Source organism: Aotus nancymaae, unplaced genomic scaffold (assembly GCF_030222135.1).
Source record: "Aotus nancymaae isolate 86718 unplaced genomic scaffold, 86718_ANA_hifiasm-v0.15.2.pri h1tg000021l, whole genome shotgun sequence".
NCBI classification, from domain to species: domain Eukaryota; kingdom Metazoa; phylum Chordata; class Mammalia; order Primates; family Aotidae; genus Aotus; species Aotus nancymaae.
In genome coordinates this window covers 28,688,202-28,715,839 of record NW_026988433.1, presented here as the reverse complement: position 1 = coordinate 28,715,839, position 27,638 = coordinate 28,688,202, and the positions used below count along the sequence as shown (strand labels likewise).

General features: G+C 45.0%; 1 protein-coding gene across 2 annotated transcripts in view; it reads left to right on the top strand.

The window, feature by feature from the left end:
- The window catches only part of TXNRD1 (thioredoxin reductase 1), a 61,070-nt gene extending 48,717 nt beyond the window's left edge, over nucleotides 1-12,353 (top strand). For both annotated transcript variants that reach the window (XM_064379903.1, XM_064379902.1), the window contains 2 exons: nucleotides 1,873-2,007; nucleotides 10,425-12,353. In XM_064379903.1, coding sequence (XP_064235973.1) covers nucleotides 1,873-2,007; nucleotides 10,425-10,487 — 198 coding nt within the window. In that variant the 3' untranslated portion in view covers nucleotides 10,488-12,353. The remainder of the gene's footprint in view (nucleotides 1-1,872; nucleotides 2,008-10,424) is intronic.
- Nucleotides 12,354-27,638: the final 15,285 nt, after the last annotated feature.

The window sequence follows — 27,638 nt, the reverse complement described above, 5'->3', positions numbered from 1 at the left end:
CATTTTGCTGTATTTGCTTCAGAGCTTTTTTCTTATGAGAGAAACAATCACATATGCAGTTTATAACAGCTTATATTTTTGAGCACTTACTATGTACCAGGCACTATAGAAGTCTACAGGTAATAATTTATGTAATCCTTACACAAGCCTGTGAGGTATGTGCTATTGTTTTCCCCTTTTTTTAGATGAGGAAACTGAAGCATGTGGAAGTTAAGTAATTGTACTCAAATCATTTACCTTAGGTAAGGGCAGATCTGTACATTCATTCTCACACAATGTAGATACCATGCTGTTAACTATTATTCCTGTACAGTCTTCCGTCTTCCTTCACTCCCTGAGAGGCAAAACTTAATGCAGTCAAAGGGTCTCTCATACTTATGTTCTTCTGCTGGCCACCTATTTGTGAATGCATAAACATTATACAGTGTTTGTGGTTTGATTGAAGGTGGCACACCTCATTATGTAGAGTTCTGCAACTTTTTTATAATCTCCTATTTTTAGACCCTTTTCACATTATTACATGTAAATGTATTTTAAGTGGTTTTTAGTAGTTCCTCCTACAGATTATACTTTATTCATACCCTAAACCCGAAATTGTCAGGGTGAATATGTGTAAGAGTACAATATACAGTATATTACAGTCCTTTGTCAGCAGAACAACCTCCTGATTGTTCCCAGGGAGTGACAGAACCTTAGACAAGTTCTGCACCCCACAGCCTGAGTTGCCTCATTTGTTATGATGAGATTGGACTAGATAGTCTAGTCTAGCCCGAGTCCCCAGCTGAACAGTTGAGTACATCAGATTTCTCTGCTTTTGGCAGAGGTAGCCAGAGTTTGAGATTTCGAATTTATCCAAAAGAATTTCTTCACAGGTATTTTAGAATGCCAGACATTTTTCTTTTGCTTTCAAAAATGTTTTCAGACTTTGCCAGGCACAGTGGTGGAACCTGTAATTGCAGCACTCTGGGAGGCCGAGGTGGGTGAACTGTTTCAGCTCACAAGTTTGGGGCCAGCCCAGGCAACATGGCGAAATCCCATCTCTGTTAAAAACAAAACAAAAAACAAAAATGTTTTCAGACTTTAATGATCTTGCACTATTTATCCTCGAAACCTTATTTAAAATGACTTTTTAAATTTTATTTTTATTTTATTTTTTAGAGACAGGGTCTTATTTTGTCACCCAGGATGGAGTGCAGTGGTGTAATCATAGCCCACTGTAGCCTTGACCCCCTGGACTCAAGCAATCCTCCCACCTCAGCCTCCCAAGTAGCTGGGACTACAGATGTAAGCCACCATGCCCAGCTAATTTTTAAATTTTTTTTTTTGTAGAAACAGAGTCTCCCTGTGTTGCCAGGCTGGTCTTGAACACCTGGCTTCAAGTGATTCTCCTGCCTCAGTCCCGCAAAGTGCTGAGATTACAGGCTTGAGCTATGGTGCCAAGTCAAAATGACTTTTAAATTTGAATGACTACTCTTAAGGGTCCCAGCTATTGCAGATAGTCTTTGTGGAGCTGAAGCAATCAAATATAGGATGTGAGGATGCCCTGCCCTTTGACAATATTTTCCAGAGCATTTTGGTTATTAAAGACCTGCCAGCATCTTTGCCTTTTGTATTTTTCCTCATAAAATGAGTAATCTCTTGTAGCTGTCTCTTGTCTCTTTGTTCTTATTTGAAGCGAGCATCATACTCTCTGTATTGGCTCATGTTGGGGAGTCTTTAGCCTAAATAGCTGTTACCGGCAGTCATTAAAGTTTCTGGACATTTTTGAGTTGCATTTTTAAGAAAATAGACTGGAGAAATGCTCTAGTCTGTGTAGGAAGAGAAGGGGAGAAAAATCAGTTTAATTGCATTATTTTACTTTTTTTACTTTAGGAACGTGTTGTGGGCTTTCACGTACTGGGTCCAAATGCTGGAGAAGTTACACAAGGCTTCGCAGCTGCACTGAAATGTGGACTGACCAAAAAACAACTGGACAGCACAATTGGAATCCACCCTGTCTGTGCAGAGGTGGGTTATCTACACTTCTGCGGTTTAAAAATGCACACCACCCAGCTTATAAGTGGCAGATATAGGACCCTGAGTTTGATAATGATTCCTCAAAAGAGGGTCTTGTCTCTAAAAAGGAGTTTTCATCTTTCAGTATTCATTGCTCATGGTGTGAACTGGAGGTTTCTGTCATGTTGTTAAGTGGTAAAAATTATCAGAGTGATTTATAGAGCTGTGCCTTAAATATTTTATTTAGCATCTAAATTATTTTCATGGCAATCAGTTAATAATGGAACAGCTTCAATTTCACAGCTGTATTGAGGCTAAATGATACTGTTTGCTTCTTCAGCTTTTGGTATCAATGAATGAGATTTGAAAATGATGCTTTCAAAAGATCAAATGACAGTAGAAATAGAAATTGACCAATCTAGGCCTCTGGGTGTCAGTGTTTCTTCACTGCCAGTGATCATCCAAGAGTTGAATATTGTAATACCTAACTGCATAGGAATGGTAAGCCAAAAATGTGTTTGTATTGGAGAACTTGGGGTGTGGGAGGAGGCATGTCATACTATGCCAGCTTATATATGGAGTTGAAAATTGCGGTGATTATCTGTTGTTGGAAGTGGTTTCCAAGTTGTAGATTGTACTTATGTGCGTGAGTGCACACACACACACACACACACACACACCAGATTTCACTAAGCAGCTCCATGACTGGTTGGTATCTGTTCCTGATTGCCCTTGTGCAACTGAACTCATTGCTGAGTATGTGGAATGTCAGCTTTAAGGCCTGGAAAAACGTTTTAGCTTTCTTTTGCTTTGCCTTCTCTGTGATCAAGAATCCTTCTCTATTAATAGGCACCTGGCTGGGATATAAGCCTAACATGTTAACAGGTTGAGAGATTAGGGCATCAATTATAGAAAGCTGCTGTTTTGTGAGAGAAATAGAATTAAGCTTCAAAAAATATATAAAAACTGAAGTCTTGATAAATGCTCTTAATGTATGATAGATCTTTTATTCAGTGGAATGACTCAAACTGCCTGTGTTGGGAAGGAGCCAATTAACTTTGCTTTCTTGAGTACATTAGTTTCCCAGGGCTATTGTAACAAAGTACCACAAACTGGGTGGCTTAAAAATAGCAGACATTTACTCCCTCTCAGTTCCGGAGGCTAGAAGTTCAAACTCTAGATGTCAGCAGGGCCAAGCTCCCTCCAAAGGCTCTAGGGAAGAATCCTCCCTTGCCTCTTCTTTCTTCTGGTAGCAGTGGCAGTCCTTGGCATTCCTTGGCGTTCCTTGGCTTGCAGATGTATCACTTAATCTCTGCCTCCCTCTTCACATGGCCTCATCCCCTGTGTGTCTGTGTCCAAATTTCCCTCTTTCAAAAAACTCCAGTTATTGGATTAGGGCCCACTCTAACCCAACATGATCTCATTTTCACTTGATTACATCTGCAGAGACCCTATTTCCAAATTCACAAACACTCGGGGTTAGGACTTGATCATGTCTTTTAAGGTTATGGGGACACAATTCAACACACAATAGTGAGTATATTTTAAAATGTAGATGCCATTTCAAGATACTCACAAGCTTCAATAACCATTTCTGATAGGGATGAAGGAAAAGACAATTTTATTCTTTTGTATATGAGTGTCTAATTTTTTGTCAGAATTTAACTGGGCGTGTTGAAAGAAAGACTGCTGTATATTGGCCTCTGACCACCTCAGGAGGCTGTTGTGCTGTGATCCAGCAGCAGCATCTGGCAGGGTAACTGCCAGCTGGGCAGAAGGATGCCATAAGGATGCAGGATGTCTCCTGAAGCCCATGGCTGCAGGGAGGTCAGCCAAAGGCCTGTTCTTCTTGGTATGCCTGGCACATTAGGGCTGTGCATCTCCATCTATTGGTCCTCTCAGGATGTCGAAGCTCAGAGGCTGAATGTTCTGGTGCTTTGATAGGACTCTGGTATTTTATTTTTCCCAAGCTGTTGGCTGATTAACAAGATAAAAAATTGGGTGAAATTGCACTCTGTGAACACACTTGTCAAGCTGTGCGCACAGCGTTGTGCTGGGCACGGGGGACACAGCAAGGATTTGGGATAAGCTCAGGAGCAGAGGAGGCAGCTGGGTGATGCGCCGGTAACAATTCCATCTGATGCGTCCTAGGATCTGAGTAGATATAAAGTGCTGGAGGCACTGGGTTGCTACTTTTGTGGTCTTTGGCTCAGGGATTTCTCTGATCTGTTTTTACTCACAGATGACTTCTGACCCCAGATGTGTGGGGGTTTTGCTCACATGAGCAACCAATTCTACAGCTTTCCAGACACCAGCTGGGTGTCCTATAATATAACTCAATTCTGATACCAGTTGCCTCTAGTTAGCATCAGATCCTACAAGAGCTCGGTTCCATAAGCCTGCCTCCATTGCAGAGGCCAGTCTCAAGTCCAGGCCTCCTATACTTCTGACCTACCAGCTATGAAGTCACGGGGTTCCCACGATGAATTGCTAGCATGGCTTATGGAACTCAGGAATAAACTTTACTTATATTTACTTGTTTATTACAAACGTTGCAACTCAGTAACAGCCAAATGGAAGAGGAGTTACACAGGGCAAGGTGGTTGTGGGGAGGTGGGGGATGACAGAGCTTCCATGCCCTCTTTAGGTGTGGCACCTTCCTAGCACCTCGATATTCACCAGCATGGAAGTTCTCCAAACCTCTCATTTAGGGGTGTTTTTAGAGGTCCCATTATGTAGGCATGATTGATTAATCATTGACCATTGGTAATTAACCCAGTTCTCCTGCTCTCTCCCCAGTTGTCGGGGGTCAGAATTGGGGCTAAAAATTCTACCTCTGATGACATGGTTGGTTCCTCTGGCAACCAGCCACCATCCTGAAGCTATCTAGGGCCCCACCAAAAGTCACATCATTCGCATAAGCTCAGGTGTGGTTGAAAGGGGCTCATTATGAATAGCAAAAGATGCTCATCTCACTAGTGTCACTCAGGAAATTCCAAGGACTTTAGAAGCGCCCATGCCAGAAACTGGGACAGGATGGCAGATGAAGTACATATTTCTCATTATATCACAATATCATAGGATGTTGGGGCAGGATGATTCTGGAGGGGGTTCTTAGCTAAGACTAGAAGAATGTGTGGATGTTAGCTAGTGAGACAACACTGTATAAAAGGCCTAGGTGGGAAAGAAGTTGGCTCATTCAAGGAACTGAAGAAGGCCCTCAATATTGCCATAGCTTAAAGAGCTTAGAGAGTTAAATATATATGTATGTATGCACTGGATAAACAGGTGGGTAAGTGATGGTCTTGTAAACTAAGGAAAGATATTTTGACTGCCTTTGGGGCATTGTGATTCAGCCAAAAGGTCTAAAGCAGGGAGTAACATGTTTAGGTACATTGTTGGGAAACATTCCTCCAGCTGCACCCTGGAAGCTGGACTGAGCGGGCAAGTGGAATGGCAGATTCAGTTACGTGGCTGTTGAGGTGGACAAGAGAAGATGATAGTGGCCTGAGGCGGTGGCAGTGGAAATGGAGCAACACTGTTGTATTTGAGGGTAGAGTTGATAGTACCTGCCCACTGACCAGGAATGTGAAGAGGGAAGAGCTGAAGACCACTCAGGTTTGTGTCCTGCAATGGGAAGTAATAGCAAGAGTAGGCTCGAGTGGTGACAGTGACGATAAGACCACTATGCGTATGAGGACCTGCTGTATGCTGGGTACTATGTCCCTGCCTGTTGACTAACTTGGTCCTATGAGCACCTCGTGAGGTGGGTGAGGGTAGTATACCTATTTGACAGACGAGGAAACCAAGGACAAAGAGGTTGAATAAATTGCCCATGGTTACGCAGCCTGGTCATGGCCGAGCTGGGATTCAAACCCAGGCAGGCAGTCCAGAACCCCAGAGCACCACACTGTGGAGGTGATACTGCATTTCCACAGACTGTCCTACCATATGTGCCATAGAATTTAAAAATGGAAATGATTTCTTGGTGGCAACATGAACATGGTGGAGACATACAGACCTGGGTTGTAATTTTACTCAGCAAATTCCTCTCAGTGAGACCTGGTCATAACACCCAGGTTTTCAGAAGCTTAGTTTCCACATTAAATAAAATAAGAAGCCAGGCATGGTGGCTCACTCCTATAATCCCAGCACTTTGGGAGCCTGAGGTGAGTGGATCACTTGAAGCCAGGAGTTTGAGGCCAGCCTGTCCAACATAGCGAAACCCCATCTCCAAATAACAAAAAATTGGCTGGGCATGGTTGCATATGCCTGTAATCCCAGCTACTTGGGAGGCTGAGGCACAAGAATCTCTTGAACCCAGGAGGCAGAGGTTGCAATGAGCCAAGATCACGCCATTGCACTCCTGGGTGGTAGAGCAAGACCCTGTCTCAAAATAGATAGATAGATAGATAGATAGATAGATAGATAGACCGGGCATGGTAGCTCACGCCTGCAGTCCCAGCACTTTGGCAGGCCGAGGTGGGCAGATCACAAGGTCAGGAGATCGAGACCATCCTGGCCAATATGGTGAAACCCCGTCTCTACTAAAAATACAAAAAAATTAGCTGGGCGTAGTGGTGCATGCCTATAGTCCCAGCTACTCGAGAGATTGAGGCAGGAGAATTGCTTGATCCCAGGAGGCGGAGGTTGCAGTGAGCCGAGATTGCACCACTGCACTCCAGCCTGGTGACAGACCAAGACTCCATCTCAATAGATAAGTAAGTAAGTAAGTAAGGCCTGGCTCGGTGGCCAACACTTATAATCCCAGCACTTTGGGAGGCCAAGTTGGGCAGATCACCTGAGGTCAGGAGTTCGAGCCAGCTTAGCCAATGTGGCAAAACCTTGTCTCTACTAAAAATGCCTGGTGTGGTAGTGCACACTTGTAGTCCCAGCTACTTGAGAGACTGAAGCACATGAATTTCTTGAACCCGGGAGGTAGAGGTTGCAGTGAGCCAAGATCGTGCTACTGCACTCCAGCCTGGAGCGAGACTGTCTCAAAAAAAAAAAAAAAAAAAAAATGTAAAACGAAATGAGAGAATATCTAAAATGAGAGAATATCTAACTGTAGGGTTGATTAAAATGCAATCTGTAAAGTGTGTAGGAGAGTTCTGCATTTAATAGATGCTGAAGAGCTGCACCTGTTAGCTGTTCTTTTCCCCAGGATATTATAGAAGATGTGGCTGTGGCTTGGGAGGAGAGAAGATGTGGATGGACTGAAGGTCATCACGATAGTATTTTTAATGGGGGTTGGAGAGCGATGGATATTTTGAAAAAGCTCCAGTGATTTTTTTTTTTTAAACCCTGGTTGTGAACTACTTGCTTTGATACTGGATTTTGAAAAACCAAAGGCTTTAAACTCCTAGTTACAGGCATTTAAAAAAATTACTTTTAACTGACATATAATAATTGTACATATTTATAGGGTCCATAGTGATGTTTTGAAACAGAGTTTATAGTGATCAGATTAGGGTAATAGTTCAAGAGGAAAGCATTTGAAAGACTTTTGGTGTCAAATATTAAAAGTTTTGGTGTCTTTTTTTTTTTTAAAAACAGTATAATCTCACTCTGAAGTGTGGGAGCCTTCTATGGCTTGAAAGTGTTGGGGCAAGATACAAGTATGTGAGGTGAAAGCCTCCAGCAGCTCCTGATCTTTGAACGAGTCCTGTGTGTTGGGATGGAAGGGCATGAAGTCTGCCCCTTCTTATAAAAATTCTAAAACAGTTGTGTATGAATGAAATCTGTCAAAATTGACCCCAGCAGTTTTTTTTTTTTTTTTTTTTCATTTATTTGAGACAGGGTCTCTGTCATCCAGGCTGGAGTGCAGTGGTGTGATCTCAGCTCACTGCAGCCTTGACCTTTCAAGCTCAAGCAGTGTTCCCACCTCAGTCTCCTGAGTTGCTGAGACTACAGGCACTTGCCACTGTTCCCAGCTAATTTATATATATACATATTTTTTAGAAACAGGTTTGTACTATGTTACCCAGGCTGGTCTCAAACTGCTGGTCTCAAGCAGTCTTCCTGCCTTGGCCTCCCAAAGTGCTGGGATTGCAGGCATGGACCACGGCACCCGGCCAGTTTTTTACTTAGATTGATCAACAATGGCAGTTTGGCTTCCACCATCTTTTAAACTAAGAACAACATCAATATAAGAAAAAAACAGATGAGAGCTCATTTTGGTGGGTTGAGTTTTGTATCCAAATCTCCTACAAGTTCTATTTCTAAATCAGTTTCTGAGAACTAGAACCCAGGCTTGCACATTGATAAGCCTGGAATTTGTTTAGATGTATTCTTTGGCTCTTTATTTATTTCCTCATTATAAAAATGGGAAAGAAAGCATGTTTGAATTGCCCATAATACCCAATTCTAACTCAGCTATTTTTATTATCATGTATTGTTTCCCCGTCCTCATGTGTACTCATACATTTTTTAAACAAAGGAATTGTATTGCCTTTCCAAAAAAGTTGTAATAGTTTACAATGTGTCACCAGCATTGCATATATAAGAGTGCTAATAAAAATGTTGCAAAATTCAGTGTAATGTTTTTTCTATAGTGAGTATAAGAAGGATAACTACTGGCCGGGCGCTGTGGCTCATGCTTGTAATCCCAGCACTTTGGGAGGCTGAGGTAGGTGGATCACCTGAGGTCAGGAGTTCGAGACCAGCCTGGTCAACATGGTGAAACCCCATCTCTACTAAAAAAAACAAAAATTATCTGGGTGTGGTGGCAGGTGCCTGTAATCCCAGCTACTCAGGAGGCTGAGGCAGGAGAATTACTTGAACCTGGGAGGCAGAGGTTGCAGTGAGCCAAGATTGTGCCACTGCGTTCCAGCCTGGGTGACAGAGTGAGACTCTGTCTTAAAAAAAATAAATAAATAAATAACTATTTCAAGGATTTTAGCATATCTTTGTTAACAATGATGAGCCTCTTTCTTCTTGATTATTTTTTCGGATGTGAATTATCCATACTTTCTAATGCATTTGTATTAAAAAATTTTTTTTTAAGATACTGGCCATTAGTACTTGGTCTGGATTTTTTGAGAAGTAAAGACTTTGTTACTCTCTGAGGCTAAAATAGAATAAAAACTTTTCTCAGTATTGTTCCTTTCTTATACAGAACTGTCTTCCCCCTTATTCAAAAGTCATTTTTGTTTTTTTGAGACAAAGTCTTGCTTTGTTGCCCAGGCTGGAGTGCAGTGGCACAATCCTGGCTCACTGCAACCTCCACCTCCTAGGTTCAAGCAATTCACTTGCCTCAGCCTCCTGAGTAGCTGGGATTACAGGTGTGCACCACCATGCCTGACTAATTTTTGTATTTTTAGTAGAGATGGGGGTTTTACCATGTTGCCCAGGCTGGTCTCAAACTCCTGACCTCATGATCTGCCCACTTTGGCCTCCCAAAGTGCTGGGATTACAGGTGTGAGCCACTGTGCCCGGCCATGTATTTTTGTTTTTATGTATAGGCAATCTTGAGCAGTAACAAATAAAAATTGTCTAAAACTGTTAAGTCCACAACCATTAAATGTTTGCAAGGATATGAAACAAGGAGAACTTGTTAGTCACTGCAAATGAGGGTACAAGTTGGTTCAGGCATCTCGGAAATCCAGTCAAGCCAAAGTTTCACCTGCTCTCTGACCCAGCAATTGTACTTCAGCTCTGTATGCAAGGAGATGCGCTGGAATGTCATAGCATCGTATTGCAAAGAGCATTTTGGCAACAGCTTGGATGGCCAGCAGAAGGAGCCCGAATGTGTGATTCATATTCACTAGTTAAGTAATTGAATACTACAGTATACACTATATATGCTAGGCTGTATGTGTTGTTCTAACTATAGTGGTTGAACTCAATTCAGTGAAAAAAATGGAAGAATTAGCTATTTGTATCCGTGTGGGATACAAAAAAGCAGGGTAACAGAAGAATCTACATCATCTTGCATTTGCAAATAAAGCTTCTTAAAAACCACAGGAGAAATGCAAGAAGAAATGCATAGGAATGATAAGCACCAATTAGGTGGAGGGAAAGGAGGAGAAGGCCATCAGGGGCTGGCACACATGGGACTAACTGGGCACATGGGTATTTGTAATAATGCACTTTGTACCCTTCTTTATATCCAAAATGTTTCATGGTGAATTTCTTTTAGAGGGTTGACAAACAACTGGGGGTACCTGATTTGTTTTAATCATCCTCATGCTAACAAAATTCTTCAACAGATAAAACCTAAATGTTTTTTCTCTTTCACATTGGTTTTAAATGTCTTCTCCCTTTTATTCTCTGGAGAAATAGAAATATCTTTGATCATACTACTACTCTTGTTTTATTCATTTTGGTAGTCATCTAAGACGTTTTTAATGCATATAGTGTTATCTGAACTGTTCATTACCTCATCTGCTCAGGCATCTGAAGATGTTGTGCTTTCTCTTTCCCTGCAGATATTCACAACACTATCTGTGACCAAACGCTCTGGGGCGAGCATCCTGCAGTCTGGCTGCTGAGGTTAAGCCCCAGTGTAGATGCTGTTGCCAAGACTCCAAACCACTGGTGCCCAAATCCAAGGTGGAGTTTTCTAGAAGGTTCTTGGGCTCTCGGCACCCACATGTCCTGTGCTTACCACCGCCCAAGGCCCCCTTGGATGTCTTGGATAGAAGCTGGTGAATGGAAGGCAGGCAGCGTCACACTGGAGTCACTATGACAGACTCAAAGCTGACATTTGGCAGGGCATCGTAAAGATGCATCCATGAAGTCACCAGTCTCAAGCCCATGTGGTAGACAGTGATGGAACAACTGTCAAATCAGTTTCAGCATGACCTTTTTTCTTTGTGGATTTTCTTATTCTCATTGTCAAGTTTTCTAATGTTGGTTTTTTTTTTTCTTTTTTCTCTATGGTGTTAATGATATTAGAGATGGAAAACGTTAGCAGTTGATTTTTGTCCAAAAGCAAGTCATGGCCAGAGTATCCACGGAATACTTGTGTTGCATGGAAGGGACAGTTTGGCTCCCTTGGAGGCTATGCAGGCTTGTCCCAGGAAAGAGAACTGTCCTGCAGCTGAAATGGATTGTTCTTTACTGACGTGCTCAGCAGTTTCTTCTCTAATATATGTCCAAAACGAGTACATCTTCGATCGACTCTAGCCAAATTTGCTCGTTTGCTACATCACAGACGATTATTGTTTTAAGGTCTGTTTAGGAAGGGAAGTGGCGACCTGGCCAGCCATTGGCTGACATTTGGTAGTATAGTATGATCCTCGCCATTATTCGTCATGGGGCAGACATACACCAGAAGTGGGGGGGAGTAGCAGTACATATCTTTCTGTCTTTAGTTTATTGTGTGTTGGTCTAAGCAAGCTGAGATATTTGCAATGGAAAACACGTAACTTGTTTAAAAGTGTTTCTGGTAGTTTTAGCTTTATGTTAAAAACACAAAATATAATGGCGTTAGGTAACTCTAAGACTACATTAGTAGGAAAATGAGTCTTTTCATGCTTATGATTTAAATATTTTGTGGTAATTGCTTTTTAAAGGAAGTTATTAATATCATAAGTTATTATTACTATTTGAACACAGGTGGATGTGAAGGATTTTCATTTCAAAACCAAGTGGTTTTGACTTTTTCTGTTGAATGAACAACTGTGCCTAATGGAATTTTTCCAGAAGTATTTATGCTTTGTTAGCATTCCAATTTGCATTATTATAAAGAGGTATAGATGCCTCAAATGTTACGTGTTTGTCAATGAACTGGCTCAGGATTCTATTTCAGCTGTCTTTTCTCACTGTGTAAGTTGAATTTTGAATACGTGCTGTGGACATCAGACCTCCTGCCAGCAGTTCTTGTAGCTTCTTTTTCATTCCTGCCCCTCTACCTGTATTTGTCAGCTACAGCACTGCGTGGTTGTTTCAAAGTACATTTCTGGGCCACCTCAGGAAACCCATGCATCTGCCTGGCATTTAGCAGCAGAGCCCCTGACTGTGCCCCACAGGGCTCTGCCTCACATCCATCTCATCTGGCTGTATGAAGATCTAGGAAAAGGGGAAAGGAGAGGGCAGTTGAGGCACTTGACTGTATTCAGTTTTATTTATTTATTTTTAATTTGTTTTTTTTTCTCCAAGTCCACCAGTCTCTGAAGTTAGTAGGCAGTATGAGATAATCAGGCCTAATCATGTTGTGATTCTCTTTTCTTAGGGGAGTGGAATATTCTATCCCCACAAGAAGGATTATACCTTATAGACGTGTCTTGTTCAGATTCTGTATTTACCCATTTTATTGAAACATATACTAAGTTCCATGTATTTTTGTTACAAATCTTCTGAAAAAAAAAAAAAAAAAAAAAGACAATGTGAAACATTAAAAGGCATTAATAATATCCACATGTGTGCTTTCCTACTGAACGATGGTCTTGGGAGTCCTTGCAAGAGTATTGAATAGATCTCTGACACTGTATTAAAGAGCTAGCTGCTGAGTAGACTCCAATGATGCTATGCTGATTTGAGAGAGACTGATGGGTTTGTTGCTATTTCCCATCTTCTGGCAGTATCAGGCAAATACATGGTCAATAAATGTTTATAGGAATGTTGATTGTCATGTTCAGATTATACATTCACATGCACTTAATCTTCTTAGGTATCACTTTTTAAACAGAAATTGCTCTCTTTTTTTGAGAGAGTCTCACTCTGTCTCCAGGCTGGAGTGCAGTGGTGCAATCTCAGCTCACTGCAACCTCTGCCTCCCAGGTTCAAGCAATTTTCCTGCTTCAGCCTTCTGAGTAGCTGGGATTACAGGTGCGTACCACCATGCCTGGCTAATTTTTATATCTTTTAGTAGAGACAGGGTTTCACCATATTGGCCAGGCTGGTCTTGACCTCCTGACCTCATGATCTACCCACCTCAGCCACCCAAAGTTCTGGGATTACAGGTGTGAACCACTGCACCCAGCTGAAACTCCTCTTTCATGTAATCTTTACCGAAAACCTTCCCAGTTTGTATTTCCTTTTTGTGGTAAGTAGTTGTAACGTGCTAATAGTAACAGCTACATGAATGTTTACTCCAACACGTGCAGGCACTGTGCTTGACACACCCTGGCTGATGTAATCCTTACAACAATCCTATTAGAGAAGGTGCTTTTGTACCCATTTATAGATGGAGAAACAGGTTCAGAAGTATGAGTCACTTTCTTAGGATTGCATCAAGTTTTTGAGGTCAGAGTTGGATCTGTGACTTCAAAGGCCCAAACTTAGTTACCTTGCTGTGTGGCCTCCCATTCATCTCTGACAAATGGAAGCATTAGGTTTAGGTGCAGAAGCACTATCAAATGGTGCTGTCTGCACACTTAATAAATGCCTTGTCTTGGTCAGGCGCGGTGGCTCATGCCTGTAATCCCAACACTTTGGGAGGCTGAGGCGGGTGGATCACAAGGTCAGGAGATCGAGACCATCCTGGCCCACATGGTGTAACCCCATCTCTACTAAAAATGCAAAAAATTTAGCTGGGTGTGGTGGTGCGTACCTGTAGTCCCAGCTACTCAGGAGGCTAAGGGATACCCAGATAGCGGGTAAAATATTCCTGGGTGTGTCTGTGAGGGTGTTTCTGGAAGATACTAGCATTGATGCAAATCAGGAGACAGTAAAGAGGGTTACCCTCACCAATGTGGGTAGGCAGCGTCCAATCCTTGAGGCCCAAATCAAACAAAAGGCAGAAGGGTGAATTTGCTGTTTGTCCTTGAGCTTGGACGTCCATCTTCTCCTGTCCTCAGACCTTGCTGCTCTGGTTCTTTGGACTTTAGACTCGGACTAGGACTTGCACCCTTGGCTCCCTGGTCTCAGGCCTTCAGGTTTGGACTGAAACTTCACGACTCACTTTCCTGGGCCTCCAGCCTGCAGATGGAACTGTGGGACTTTTCAGATTCCTTAATCACATGAGCCAATCCCATGAGTAGCTGGGATTACAGGCATGCACCACCACACCTGGTGAATTTTGTATTTTTAGTAGAGATGGGGTTTTTCCATGTTGGACAGGCTGGTCTCAAACTCCTGACCTCAGGTGATCCACCTGCCTTGGCCACCTAAAGTGCTGGGATTACAGGTGTGAGCCACTTGCCTGGCCAATATCCATATTTTTAATAAACTTATTTAAACAAGCAGCTTAGAAGAGGTGGGGGTGGAGGGTGCAGCTTGGAGTATTGGCTGAATACTAGGTAACAGGAATATGTCCATCAAGTTTTCATATACAGAAACAGACCAGACTAGAAAGTGATACAGCAGAAGGGCCTTCCTGACCATCACCCACCAGGGTTCTAACATCAGTCTGAAGTTGAGGAATGTGTTAAACATGCACTACATTTGGGAGTAATTTCTGACACAGCAGTAGATAATTAATACGTGGGAGTTGGAGAGGGAGGTTACAAAGCAAGCAGGCCAGGGTTTATACCCCCTTTATATCACAGCACTCAACTTTTAACATTTCACAAGATTTTATTTAGGAAAATAAAATGGATTAAGTTTTTAAACGTGAGAGTCCATAGCAAGGAAGCAGGGTTTCACTGTAGTACCTTTCTTGCTAATGCACTTTATTGATTCATTGACACATTGCCCTCTGGGCACTTTTTTTGTGCCATGAGGTCTCACAAGGAGCTGAGCAGAGCAGACTAGATGTTTCTGCATCCCTTAGCCCTCTAGGTGAGTGTGATCTCAGCAGTGAATGTCCTTTAGTACAATTGTTCATCTATTCAGCACTATTTCATAGTATTTGAGATTGGTAAGGGAGGTCAGCTCCAAGTCCGTTTGCAGTTGCAGAAACTGAGGGCTAAGTAGGCAAACTACCTAATCAACATCAAGGTCAAGGTTAAACAGCCAAACGCAGAAGCCAGTTTTAACTTCCAGTTATCTGTCTTTCCACACCACCATCTTGTCCATTATCATTTTTGTAGATTCTCTTACATTCTTAAAAACACCCAGCCCATGTAAGCATACTTTTGACTGCAGTGAAATTGAAGAGTGTGAAGAAAGCATACATTGCTTAAAGCCGACAGACAGGTCCTTGGCCCTGCAGTCCACACGTGGCAGGTATGCAGGAAACACATGCTACTGACCTAAAGTGAGGCACCAGAGGCCCTTGCCGTTGGCTTTCTTGTGCATATGATGGTGATACCGTCTTGTATGTCAGGAAAATGAGGTAGCACCTGCCTAATAATTACAAAAGCAAACAGCCTGGGTGTTTGCTAAATCAGTAAAGGAAGAAAATTATAGACTATCCTTTATGTCCAAGGCACAGTGGACACAAAATGAATAAGCACACCTCATCTAGGGTGAGTGTGGTCAGGTAGGGTGAGTGGGTGTAAAAAAATTGTTATTCCTTCATTTCTTCAACAAATACTATGTACTAGGCACTTTTCTAGGCAGTAGAGCTGAGCAGTGAACAAACATCAGAAATCCTCATCCTCGAAGTGCTTATGTTTTGAGGTGGAGGTAAACAGGCAAAACTCACACAAATAAGTAAATCATACAGAAGTTAGGTGGCGGTAAGTGCCATGGAGAAAAAGCTAAGCAGAGAAGGGCGTTAGGGCTGTGGGGCAGAGGCAGTGGAATTTTAATTAAGGTGGTCAGGGAAGACCTCAGTGAGAAGGTGACAAGTGGCTGAAGACTCAAAGGAAGGGAGGGAGGAAGCCAAGCAGATATCTGGGGAAAAGTGCTGGTCTTGAACTCCTGACCTCGTGATCTACCCGCCTCAGCCTCCCAAAGTGCTGGGATTATGGGCGTGAGCCACCGCACCCAGCCTTCAGTGTTCCTTCATTCTAAATGATGTATAACGTACTGACAGTGTACTTGGAGCTGTTCTGAGAGCTGGGTTGGTGGGAAAGCAAGGAAAAGTCTAGTCTTCCAAGGAAGAGTCCAAGGGGCAAGAGGAGGTGGGAAGATAGCAGCCTCCACACAAGGCTTTGGTCTCCCCGGCCCCAAATTCCAGACAGGCAGTTCAACAAAAGAAGCCAAAAAAGTGGCTCATCTGTTGGCCTAAAGGGTACAATTACTACTCCAAGTGAACGTGTTATGTTCTGTGTAAGAAAATCACTTGCTCTGCACTTTCCCCTTCCCCTGCATCTGTGAATGACACCCACTCTGGAGGTCTGGAGGCCAGCCATGAGCAAGCAGATGCTGAGCAACAAGTTGGAAGGAACCAGGGCCATGGTGACCCACACCCTGTAGCATCCCCCACCCCCACTTCCATCTGCTGGATAGGAAAGGACAAACGTGTTACATAGACTACTTTTTGAAGACACTGAATTTTGGGTCTCTGACATAGCTGCTTAGCCTGTATTCCAACTAATACAGACATTTAAATCTTGTTTTTCAGAAAGTAGTTAATGATATGAGAAAAAGCTTATAGTTTATACCTCAGCAGAAAAAAATTGGTATATAAAAACTAGATTTTTTTGGCCAGGTGCAGTGGCTCATGCCTATAATCCCAGCACTTTGGGAGGCAGAGGCAGGTGGATCACAAGGTGAGGAGTTCAAGACTAGCCAACATAGGGAAACCCCGTCTCTACTAAAAATACAAAAAGTAGCTGGGTGTGCTGGTGGGTGCCTGTAATCCCAGCTACTCGGGAGGCTGAGGCTGGAGAATTGCTTGAACACAGGAGGTGGAGGTTGCAGTGAGCCGAGATCGTGCCACTGCACTACAGCCTGGGCGACAGAGCAACACTCCTTCCCAAAAAACAACAACAACAACAATTTAAAAAAAGATTTTTTTTAGGGCAGTGAAACTACTCTGTGTGACACTACAATGGGGGATCCATGTCGTCACACATTTGTGCAAACCCATAGAATGTGCAGCACCAGGAGTGGCCCCTAATGTAAACTCTGGACTTTGGGTGATAATGATGTGTCAGTGCTGGTTTGTCAATTGTAACAGATAGACCACTTTGATGGGGGAAGTTGATAGTTGGGGAGGCAGTGCATGTATGTGGGCAGGGAGTATGTAGAAATCTCTGTACCTTCTGCTCAATATTGATGTAGACTTACTCTAAAATATAAAGTCCATTTGAAAAATTACTGTGGTGTATACCAAACATAAGACTCCTGTTTCTGTGGTGTGGCCTCAGCCTTCTCAAGGCTTGCTGAGAAGCAAGGCACACACTTATTTGAAGGTAGTACCTGGAACTTGGAGCTTTTATCTCCCAGTGAACATCTCTCTGCCAGATGCTCGGGTAGGTTTTCCCAAGGTTCAGCTGGGTAGGAGAGTCACATGATCCCTCCAACCAATGAATGAGCAGGAATCCAGTGGCTTTAGGAAAATAAAACATGTTATTATGTTAGTGACTATCAGTGGTATATATAGGGACTATTTATGGCAGTTGCATGCATTTCTGAGCATGTTTTAATTTTGCCCTTTTGAAATTAATCTCAGAATTGTACTATGCCATGGTAAAGATGTCCCATGTTTTTGGAATTCAACACAGCTTTTAAAGCTGTTGATAAGAATTGTACATGCTTCTGAGTTATGTGGGCTGATTTTGACAGTCTGCGTACGAGGTAGGAGGTGGGACTCTATTCTAGAGGCAGGGCTCAAACTCTGAACCAGATTGGAGACTGGCACTTCAGTCAGTCTCCAATCTGGTACTTCAAGGGGAGAGGCAAAAGTACCTCTCTATATGACACATCCACCAGTGCCATGCCAGTTTACCATTGCCATGGCAACACCTAAAAGATACCATCCCTTTTCTAGAAATTTCTGAATAATTTGCCCCTTAATTTGCATGGAATTAAAAGTAGATATAAATATGACTGCAGAATGGCCTCTGAGCTGCTACTTTGAGCACACCGCCTACAGGGTAGCCCTGCTCTGCAGGAGCAGACATGGAGCTGTAACACTGCTGCCTCAATAAGCTGTTTTCTTCTACCACTGACTTGCTCTTGAATTCTTTCCTGAGTGAAGAAGCCAAGAACCTTCCCGGGCTAAGCCCCAATTTCAGGGCTTGCCTGTCCTGCCTCATGCACATCTCCTGAAATCTGAATTTAGTTATGAATAGTGATATGTGGCTCTCTGTCAACTTTGTTCATTAGATTCATGAGGTGTTGAATCTGAGAATGAGATTGTTAATTGTATTTATAATGAAATTCATCCATGCATAAGTATTCATATTTTATGGATAACTATTAAGTGCTGCTGGAGAGACCAGCACTGTGAGGAGACAGGGAGTTTTGAGTCACTGCTCTGTTTCTGCAGCTTCTCTGCTCCTTTACTGAGGCTCACACCCTGGACTCACAGGCACACATGCATGTGTGTTTATGCACCTGCACCCACGCCCCCCATGCAGCATGGGGACGGAGAGCATTCAGGTGATATGTTCTTTCTGGAAGCAAATACACATCAGACATAATCTAACCTGAACTGGCATAGATGTAGCAATAGAGACAGACAGCCCTCAAACTCTCCTGACATTCTGGCCAAGTCCCATCTACAGATGCCTTCAATGGCCAGGAACCTTTTTGGCCAGGGTCTGTGCCCCCAAGTGGGGCTTCTGTGCTTCCTAGGTGAAGAAGGGAACTTGTCAGGGGCTGCTCTTAAGCAGGGGTCCTGGATCTAAATGGAAGACCTTCCAGCCTCCCCCATTGCAGAGAGCAGAGCTAGGAGCAGATCCCCGTGGGCTTCGCAACTCTTGCTCTGTGTCATCGCATGCCTCAGTTGCACACGTTTTGTCATCACTGTATTTACTAACACTATACTTCAGAGCGATTCCTACTTCCTTTAAGTGTAGACACATTTATTTTAAAAGACACCTATAGATTGAAACCATAAATGGAAACCAGTCTCATTTGCCATAAATAGAGACTAATTTTTTTTTGTCGGAGATGGAGTCAGGCCCTATCACCCAGGCTGGAGTACCATGGCACAATCTTGGCTCACTGCAACCTCTGCCTCCCAGGCTCAAGCAATTTCTCCTGCCTCAGCCTGCTGAGTAGCTGGGATTACAGGCATGTGCCGCCATGCCCTGCTAATTTTTTATATCTTTAGTAGAGACAGGATGTCACCATGCTGGCCAGCCTGGTCTTGAACTCCTGACCTTGTGATCTGCCCACCTCAGCCTCTCAATGTGCTGGGATTACAGGCGTGAGCCACCGTGCCCAGCCAATAGAGATTAATTTTTAAAATAAATGCAAAAACACATATTTCTGTAGCTTTACACATAAGGTATTTCTGGAGGGACACATAAGAGGCACATAGCGATTGCCTGTGGAGAGAAGAACCCACAGCTAGGGATAAGGGTGGGGCCCACTTTTAGGGAATATTCCTGTGTATTTCCACTTATACTTTTTTGGCTTTCAGGATTAAATAAGAACAAAGAATTTGGGGGAAAAAGATGTGAACAAAACATTGGCATTAGCTTTTGGCTAGATGCTGTTGCCAGCTGAAGTCGCTACACCTGAGGCTTCTCTCTGCTGCGGAGGATTCGCCAGCAGAGGCAGATGGTAAAGGGGCTTTTCAATCCAGTTGAGGCTTTCCCTTTGAAGTAACAGAAAAGCTGACAGCTTGGCTCATGAGGGGCTCTTTCCCACCCTGCGATGGTGCCATTCATGCCACCTCAGCTTCCATCTTTAGTCACCCTCTCTCCCAGGTCTCTGACTCAGGGTTTCCCCCACGAGGCCACCATTGCTCCAGGAACAGAAATTAGAATTGAAAGCAGTCTGAGAGGCCACCAACCAAATATTCCTGACCTGGTTCACTCATTCCCAAAGGGATCCCCCATGAAGCCCCTGAAACCTTATGCAAAATGCTGTGCTCATGTACATTTTCCAGGGAGATGGTGGCTGGTCTCCATCAGAACTCCAAAGAGGGCCATGGCACTTAAAAGTCCCAGTGGGATTCAGAAAGGAGTGACATCTCCAAGGATGCCCAGTTCGTGGTATCTCTCAGCGTATTGTTTCTAGATGCATTTGTGCGTTCGTGATGAGGAGAAGGATGGATCTCTGAGCTGGAGGAAAGACGCCACAGGGATCTATTCTGTCCAGCACAAAAGGAGAAGCCTTTCCAGCCTTAATGTAGCACAGAGGCTCAGGGAAGCTAAGTGACTTCAAGGATGCTCAGGCTCCAGTGTTTGTACAGTGATCAAATGTCACACTTAAAGCAATCTCAGGTGGAAAGACCCACTCCTGACCGTGGGGACATGGGACTTTCCAGCACTGCTAACTGCTCAGGGACAGCCAAGATGGCAATAATGGCTCATGTTTCAGTGCCCCTCTTCCACTGAGGGTGTTTGAATTGTGCGCTTGCCCAGATGTTCAGGTGGCTTAAAGATTAGAATGTGCACCAGACCTAATTTCTCCCTCATTTTTTTTCCTTGGAGTTTCGCTCTTGTTGCCCAAGCTGGAGTGCAGTGGCGCGACCTCGGCTCACTGCGACCTCTGCCTCCTGGGTTTAAGTGATTCCCCTGCTTCAGCTTCCCAAGCAGCTGGGATTGCAGGCATGCACCACCATGCCCAGCTAATTTTGTATTTTTAGTAGAGATGGCATTTCTCCATGTTGGTCAGGCTGGTCTCGAACTCCCGACCTCAGGTGATCTGCCCACCTCAGCCTCCCAAAGTGCTGGGATTACAGGCATAAGCCACTGCAACTGGCAATTTCTCCATCATTTTTAAGGTTGTTTCTTCACTAGAAAGTGGAAACCTGGGATTGTTTTGGCCAACATGTTTGTTCGCAGCCTCAATTCAAGTGGGAGGTTGAAGGACCCCTTCTTTGGCTAATTGACATATTAACTGTATTGGAATTTTTCACCTTACTGTTCCAGAGCAGTGATCCTCAACCAGGGCGATTTTGCCCGGCAGGGGACATTTAGCAATGTCTGGAGGCATGTTTGGTTGTCACAACTGGGCACAGGAGCTGGGATGCTTCTCCCACATCTAGCGCACGGAGGCCAGCGTCCTCAGCTGGAAAATAGGGGTGGTAATAGCAGCACCTCCCTTGTGTGGTTGTCAGAAGGACAAAACAAGTTAATGTAGGGAAGTAAGGAAAGGTAATGAATAAATAAGGTAACTTTGGGTGAGTAAGGTACCGAGGACAGGGATAACTTACAAAGTGCTATGTTAGTGTTGGTGATTTTTACATGTGAACCAGCAGCAGATGGAAGGTCTGGCCATGAGGGATGCTGCTTTATTTTTATTTATTTATTTTTTACTTTTGAGGTGGAGTCTCACTCTGTTGCCCAGGTTGGAGTGCAGTGGCACAATCTTGGCTCCCCGTAACCTCCTCCTCCCAGGTTCAAGCGATTCTCCTGCCTCAGCCTCCCAAGTGGCTGGGACTACAGGCATGCGCTACCACGCCCGGCTAGTTTTTGTATTTTTTAGTAGAAACGGGGTTTCACCATATTGGACAGGCTGGTCTCAAACTCCTGACCTCGCGATCCACTAGCCTCAGACTTCCAAAGTGCTGGGATTACAAGCGCGAGCCACCGCGCCCAGCCGGGATGCTGCTTTTTTCCTGACTATGACCATGAATGTCTTGTGTGGTCTAAGACAGCAGTCCCCAGCATTTTTGGCGTCAGGGACCAGTTTCATGGAAGGCAATTTTTCCATGGATGGGGGTGAGGAGGGCGAGGATGGTTTTGGGATGAAACTGTTCAGATCATCAGACATTAGTTGGATTCTTATAAGCAGCGCACAACTGAAATGCCTCGCATGGCCAGTTCACGATAAGGTTCACGCTCCCGTGAGAATCTACCACCACCAATGATCTGAAAGAAGGCGGGGCTCAGGTGATGAAGCCAGGGATAGGGGGCGCTGTAAATACCGATGAAGCTTCGCTCACTCGCCTGCAGCTCACCTCCTGCTGAGCAGTCCAGTTCCCAATAGGACATGGACCGGACGGGTACCGGTCTGCAGCCTGGAGGCTGGGGACCCCTGGTCTCAGAGACACCTTGAGAACCTCTTTCCTCTTTGTTAATGCAAGATGTGGTTTCGAAAGCAATTAAGGCATTTTCAGGAAAGAAGGCGAGAGACTGGGAAGAAGGTGGGGAAGGCTTACCAGGTGCTGTATATACAAAGGAGCAGAAAGGCCGGGAAGCAGAACTCTGGAGTCAGACACATTTTGGGTTGAACTCAGTCGCTGCCCATTAGTAGAGCGATCCTAGAGAAGCCATCCACCCTCATGTGTGAAGGAGAAACGACGAATGCTCTGGACCCTAGAGCTGCTCAGAGGACCCAATAGGACAAAGATGTAAAAAGACCAGCGCCATGCCTGGCAGAGAGGACGGATTCAATCAGTGAATTCAGCCGTGCTGAAGCCGCGATGATGCAATAGAAAATCAGCTTACAGCCGAGGGAGCGGGATTTGCCTCCTGATCATCTGCCCTGAATCCACCACCTTCCTGAATGGCAGCCCCAGGTGCAGCAGGGTGGAAGCAGGTGCTGGCTGAGGAGGGAATCCTGCCATTCCCCGCTCCCCGCCACTTCCAGCCATCTCCCAGCCCCTGGGTACTGCACCAGCAGTCCGGAGACTCCCCTGGCCCGGAAGGACCTCTGACAAAGCCCTGGAAGCCCAGCAGAGCCAGGCTGGCCTTTGAGAGGAGGTGAGTGTCAGGAGTGCGTGTCGGGTGGGGAAGGGAGCTGTAAGCAGCAGAGACTGGCCAACCTTGGCCATGACCTTCGGAGCCCCATCTACATGTCCATGCAGAAGGGCCCCCAGAGGGGAGCAACATCCTGGCCTCTGTCAGGAAAGGAGAGAGTTCCCTGATTTAGGGAGCTCAGGAGAAAGAGTGAGCGTGCTCAGCTCATCCCTGCACTTAACATCGGTGCAGAGGGGCGGGCCCGGGATGTGTATGGGGTGGTGGATGGAGGTCTGCAGAGGCCCCCCACCACTAGCCCCTGTGATGGGTGGGCAAGTTCATTTCTGGGGTGCAGTCTTGGCAGCCTTGCACATTGTCCCCAGCCTCCCGTTCCCCAGCCTATCTCTCTTTTTTTTTTTTTTGAGATAGAGTCTTGCTCTGTTGTCCAGGCTGGAGTGCAATGGCTCGATCTCAGCTCACTGCAACCTCCACCTCCCAGGTTCAAGCGATCCTCCTGCCTCAGCCTCCCAAGTAGCTGGGACTACAGACACCTGCACCACACCTGGCTAATTTTTGTATTTTTAGTAGAGATGGGGTTTCGCCATATTGACCAGGCTGGTCTCGAACTCCTGACCTTGTGATCCACTGGCCTTGGCCTCCCAAAGTGCTGGGATTACAGGCATGAGGCACCATACCTGGCCCCCAGCCTATCTCTTGTATAAATGAGCTGCCACTGTTCTGTCCCTCCCTCGGACCCTGGCAGGCTCCATGAGTAGGCAAGGGAGGGGTGTGGTTCACCAGCCCCCACCTCCAACAATGTAGGGAAACTTTGTGTTACATCTGCTCCTGAAGCATGCAGGCCTCAGTGCATGGTTTGTCAGCTGCAAAGGTACCATTTTTAATTTGGAAGATTTTTAAAATATATATTTAAGCCCCACATAGGAAGATCCAAAAATTATTAAAATATAGAACATTTAGACTGTGGGGCAGAGACTGTATCTGTTCTATTCACTTATCCCTAGGGCTTAATGTACGTAGTAGTTACCCAATAAACATATGCTTAGCAAATGACTGAAAATTAAGCAGCTGGTATGTGAAAATAGCATATGCACAAAGATGTTCATTGCAGCATTGTTTATAATGGTGGAAAATTGTTTTGTATAGTCTGGTTAAGAATCTGTGGTATATGAATGCAGTGAAATGGCAGGCTGTTATTAAAATTAACAAGAGGACTATAAAGCCATGAGAACAGGGTTATGGGATGTTGTTAAATGAAATTTAATAATACTGTGATTTAAAGAATGTAAACATATATATCTACATAGATGAAGATTAAAAGGCCTATTTAGAGTTAAAGTCATTGCTGTGTAAAATTAGTAGCAATTAAGAAACACCTTTGGTAATGTTTTACAGTGCATTCTAGAATATGTTTTAAACTCTTTTAAAGAAACCCCTGTAGTACTTTCTAAACAGATGAGCTGATGGTTTGCTATTTTCCAGCTTCTATTGGATAAGCTGTGAAAGGCCCCATTGGATAGGGGGCTTCTGGAAATTTCCATGTCCCCACCTCCTGGTGGATAGCAACTCGGACCTGGCAAAATTATTCTTGGCAAATGCAAGCTCATCTCAGAAAGAGTTCTCAGTCCAAAGAGCCTTTAGCAACGGAGGTGCTAGAATCTGTGTTGGTGAAGCTTTGTAAACAGCAGGGATTCGACAGAGGCCTTTTCAGGCCTTTATTTCCCACTGTTCCTTCTCCTCCTTCTTTTTTTTTTTTTTTCCCCAAGTTTTGTAAACAACCCAGGGGTGATTTTTGTACTCCCCCCAGGTCTGTGGGGGTGGGATGAGACGGAAAGAGGCCTCGCATTGTCTCTGCCATCCCTCCACCCCGTCCCTGCAGACCTGTGTCCCTTCTGGCCATCCCTGCTGCCCTCACACTCCCCTCCCACCCTAGCACCCACCTGCGGTCTGACAGAGGACAACACACAGTTGCCCATTCTCACACCCCCTCCCGCTGGACAGCCCCTGTGCTTAACGAGGCAGCTTGACGTTTTGTGGGACCTGCTGGTGTCCTGCCCGAAGAGGGTGGGGTTGGGGGAGAGGGCTGGCCTGCTCCTGGAACTGTAGCGTCAAACTGTCCAGGCCTTCGTTTGCAAAAAAACCACACACTGGGACACCAAAATAGGTCTCAGGGGAGGTCCAGGTGGGGCTGGCCTGGGCTTGGCCCCACCCAAGTAGGGCGCCAGGGAGACAGAGTGCCCCAGCGCCACCAAGGTGGGCAGAAGCCATCTGGGGCCACTGAGAGAAATTCCACTGCGGCTCCTGTTGGGCCTTCCTTCGACCCAAAGTTTTGTACCTTCTGCTTGGGTGAGTTATAGTGGGAATTCTGGGCTTGGGCTTTGGCTTTGGGGGTGGCCAGATGAGAAGGGTGTCAGTGTTCAACTGGTCCCACCTGGCACTGCAGGAAAAGCTGAGGCTGTCACCTGCAGCTCTGCCATTTACTAGCGCAAGTTGTTGAGGGCCGTTGATTCAGCGCCATTTAGGTGTGTGCGAAGCGTGGCATACACTTCACCCTTTGTCTCCACGGCTCTGGCACGGGTGTACTCTTCAGAGATGACAAAACTGAGGCCCAGAAGGGGTGAGCCACTGGCCCAGGCTCACCCAGCTTATGGTAGGTGAAGCCAGGATTTAAACCCAGATCAGATTTTCCTCCAAAGCAGATGACTTCGTCTTTCTCCTGCATTACCTCTTTCTGTCTTCCTGCAGCCAATTTCCCTTGCAAAGCAGCAGAGCAACTGTACATGGGTGCACATGTTCCTCTCCATACATCCAAATGCATAAATTCTGAAAACAGAAAGTTTTATCCTGGTACAGCTTGCCCTGAGCTGCAACCAGGCTCGTTGTGGTCTTGACTTATCTCACTTATTGTGGACGCTCACATGATTTCCAGGAGAAATATGAGTGAGTTAGATTGTGGGTCTGCCCTAGACCCTGCTGGGAATCTGACAGGGTATACAGAATTCACATTGTGTTTTCCTAGGAAATCCTGACTTCTGAAACATCTCTGGTCCCAAGGGATTCAGACAAGGGCTGTGGATCTGTATAAAATTGTCCACTTATGCTCATGGTGGGGCGGGGTGGGGGGTACCTGCTCATACATTCCTCCTGGGAAATCTTTCTGTAAGGCAATAACTATCACCAGTGGTTAGGGTGCACGTGCTCTTTGACTCCGCAATTCCTCTTCTAGGAATTTTTCCTAAGGATTTGAGGATAGGAATATCTATTATAGTGGAAATCTGGTACCACGCTAAAATCTCAAAGCAGGGAAATAGTTAAGTAAAGGGTAGTATACATTCCTTAGATGGAACATTACGTAACCATTAAAACGGGTGCTTAAGGCTGATGTGGTGGCTTACGCCTAGAATCCCAGTGCTTTGGGAGGCCCAGGTAGGAAGATCGCTTGAGTCTAGGAGTCCAAGGATGCAGTGAGCTGTGATCACACCACTGCACTCCTGCCTGGATGGGAGAACAAGACTCTGCCTCAGGGAAAAAAAAAAAAAAAGGTGCTTAATTGGTAAATTTAGTAATCTGGAAAAAATATTCGTTATAACTGGTAAGTGCTGGGCGATGAAAGCCAAAGTTACCAAATAACACATACCATGTGACCCAGTGTTTGTTAAAGGAAAAATAAAATGACAACAAAGAACACTGACGTTGTGAATCCATTTCCGCTCCTGAAAAACAGGTCTCGGCTTTGCGGAGCTCTCTTCCACAAAAGGCGGGACTGGGCTGAGAACACTAGCTGGCTGCGCGGTTGTTCATCTGCCCCATGAAGACCGCCTTCCATCTTTATGTGACTCAGCGCCCTCCTGTCCCCATCGCTGCCTCTCCTTGGGGGCAGGGGCGGGGAAGAGGCCTAGATTGCCTCAGCAGTGCTACCATGGATTTTAGTTGCGGCACCTTCTGTAGCCTGATTTGGGGTCATTTTAGGGATTTTTCATCCATTCGTTTAACAGACACGTGTTTTCTTTGCCAGGCACTGTGTCAAATGCCAGGGATGCAACGGTGAGTAAGAAAGGAGGCTCCTGGTTCTGAATTCCTTGGCTGTGTCTTATTCATCTCTGCTTGCCTTGCTTAGGGTCGTACCAGACACCTAAACAAACGATGAATGAACAGGGTCCCTGTCCTTCAAACACTCACGTGCTAGGAAAGGGAAACTGACGATCAGGTTTGTTAAAGTGTTGGTGGTCGCGTGTCCTGGTGGGACACACAGGAAAAATGATCCATTCCAGAGGGCTGGGTGAGGGGAAGAGTGGGGTGAATCCAGCCTTCATCGATTTCACAAGTGCTCTCTTCTGTACAGACGCTCCCAGTAAGCCTAACTCCGTGGTTAACTCCACATGCAAAGACAACCAGGCTATTTAGCGCCTCAGAGCTCAGAGAATATGTGCAATGCCATTGAGGAGCCAGGACACAGGGCTCTTGTGTTAGGTTCCTAACAAGGATGGTGATAAAGAAGACTATTTAGGCATCTGACCACTGCATCCAGTATGTTCTCTTTCCCTTTGCTGTCTCTCAAGTCGAGGTGGGGAATGGGGAGAGGAGGACCCCTGGGGGAGTCCTGGGTGGAGCTGTTTTGTATATGGCCATTCTGCTTCCTGGTTCATGACTCAACAGGAAGACACCCTGGGAGGGTCTTGGGCACTGATCGATGATGATAACTAAAAAGATATTTAGGTTGGGCACAGTGGTTCATGCCTGTCATTCCAGCACTGTGGGAGACTGAGGAGGGAGGATTGCTGGAGCCAAAGAGTTCAAGATCAGCCTGGGCAACATAGCAAGACCCTATCTCTAAAAAAAAATTACAATAATTAGCTGGGTGTGGTGGTACATGCCTGTAGTCCTGGCTGCTTGGGACGCAGAGGTATGAGGATTGCTTGAACCCAGGAAGTTGGGGTTGCAGTGAGTGGAGATCGTGCCACTGCACTCCAGCCTTAGTGACAGAGAGAGACCCTATCGAGAGAGAGAGAGAGAGAGAGAGAGAGAGAGAGAGAGAGGGATTTAGACTCATTAAAATCAATCATTTAACAAATAGTTACAAAGTATCTACCCTGCACTAGAAGC